A 1,733-nucleotide genomic window follows, 5' to 3' on the forward strand; every position below is an offset into this window, starting at 1 on the left:
AAAAAAAAAAAAAAAAAAACGGAAAATTCATGGATAATAACTTAGTTCTGGGATCGACTTTTACCAAAGAATCTTCTGTGGCTTTCGAATTAAGTATACACTTGTAGCCCTGCAATTTTTTACGACAGTCCTTTTCGTCTTGGTCGTCCATATTTGAGTTATCTGTGAAGTATTCGGCTATACCTCCTGAAATTAATACGAGAATTAGAGTTTCATCTAATATATTATTATGCCTTGTTTGATTAGAATAGTTCTTGTCATCACTATGTTTACAATCTACATATGCAAATATAGGAGTAATATGTACGTACCATCTAATGAATCAGCGAGTTTATCCATGTTACGAATGATAAGATCATGAAGATCCTTGCCGGCCCACACTGGGCAAATAAGCATGCTTACAAGCAGACACAAGGCAGTTCCTATGGCGATGGTGGATAGTCTTTGCTGAGCCAAATCAAATAACTTATCGACTCTATAACCCGATACTGAGACCAAGCTAAACGTGAGTATGAAGATCATAGCACCATAGTCAAACCGAGCTTTGATTGTAGGAATAAATCTTGAGAAAGTCGCCGATATAACTGGTTGTAATGCAAATTTAAACAATTAATTAGTTGTTTTTTTTAATCGAAATTGAAGCTTGTTAAAAGTGAATTTTACGTACCTAACAAGAAGACTGATGCACCGAGAATTACAGGCTCAAGTTTTTCGCCTGATTTACTGGCAACCCAGTGGACACCTATAGCGAGAACACCAGCAAGAGAAGTCCCCACTATTCTATTTATACATTTATATAATGTCGAACCTGTAATGGCAACAAAAGGGTTTTGGTCATTTTCACAACAACAGAGTGGAATCAATTTCTGTATCCAACTTCAAATTCAAGCGAAACATAGTCCAAAATACTCCAATCTTTTGTGTTATCTGTATATTGTACTGGTTTAGTTTTTATTACTAATTCTTGTATCGTGCAAGTAAAAATAAAGATTGTTCGAGTACTTACCGACAGTGAACTCAAAGACAACAACAACGGTCATAACAGCCCACATAGCATTCCCACCAACACCATCATATAGAGGTCTCATATAGTAAAAAAGTGAAACTACGATAAGAGCCAAACCTACTTTGAGACAATGAATAAATTTTCTAGGATCATCTACCCCTAACTCCCAAGCTTTCTTGAAAAAACTCTGACAACTCAAAACCAACTCTGAAACTGATCCCCATAACCTTAACCCAATTCTGCGGAAAAAGTTTGTTTCCGGCACTAATATCTCCGTAGACCCATCATTCAGTTTTACGCGCCATTCCAAACCACTAGCTGATCCCTTATTGTTAACCATCTTTTGTACTAGCAGATTCGCTGAGATGTATTGCGGAAATTGGATAACTATCAAAAATTGGATGGCTAAAACGAAATCGACGACCTTGAAATAGCCGTGGGTACGGAGACGTACCAGGCAGGCAGAAACTACTTGCTCTAAGAATAATATGTATTGTTAGAGACTCAAATGCCATGCACTTCAAGGTTTTTACGTTTTGAGACACATGATGAGTGTCTTATATAGAAGCTTGCGGTCCCTAAATCCTGTATAGTATTCGGTTAAAATATTGCATGGATAGGTATGTGTAAATGGGGAGGACATTTAAAACAAAATACTCCCTCCGTCCCACCATTAAGTGACCTATTTGGTTTTTAATTTTGTCCCATCATTAAGTGACCTATATCA

General features: G+C 36.9%; 1 protein-coding gene across 1 annotated transcript; it reads right to left on the reverse strand.

Moving 5' to 3' along the window:
* Positions 1–20: 20 nt before the first annotated feature.
* On the reverse strand, positions 21–1,530 carry LOC113341695 (aluminum-activated malate transporter 10-like; the record flags this gene model as incomplete). The annotated part of the gene is made up of 4 exons (XM_026586464.1): positions 1,007–1,530; positions 668–808; positions 312–584; positions 21–186 (listed from the first exon to the last, which is right to left on the reverse strand). Coding segments are annotated over exons 1-4 (920 nt in total), but the record flags the coding sequence as incomplete, so codon positions are not given.
* Positions 1,531–1,733: the final 203 nt, after the last annotated feature.

Source organism: Papaver somniferum, unplaced genomic scaffold (genome assembly GCF_003573695.1).
Source record: "Papaver somniferum cultivar HN1 unplaced genomic scaffold, ASM357369v1 unplaced-scaffold_304, whole genome shotgun sequence".
NCBI classification, from domain to species: domain Eukaryota; kingdom Viridiplantae; phylum Streptophyta; class Magnoliopsida; order Ranunculales; family Papaveraceae; genus Papaver; species Papaver somniferum.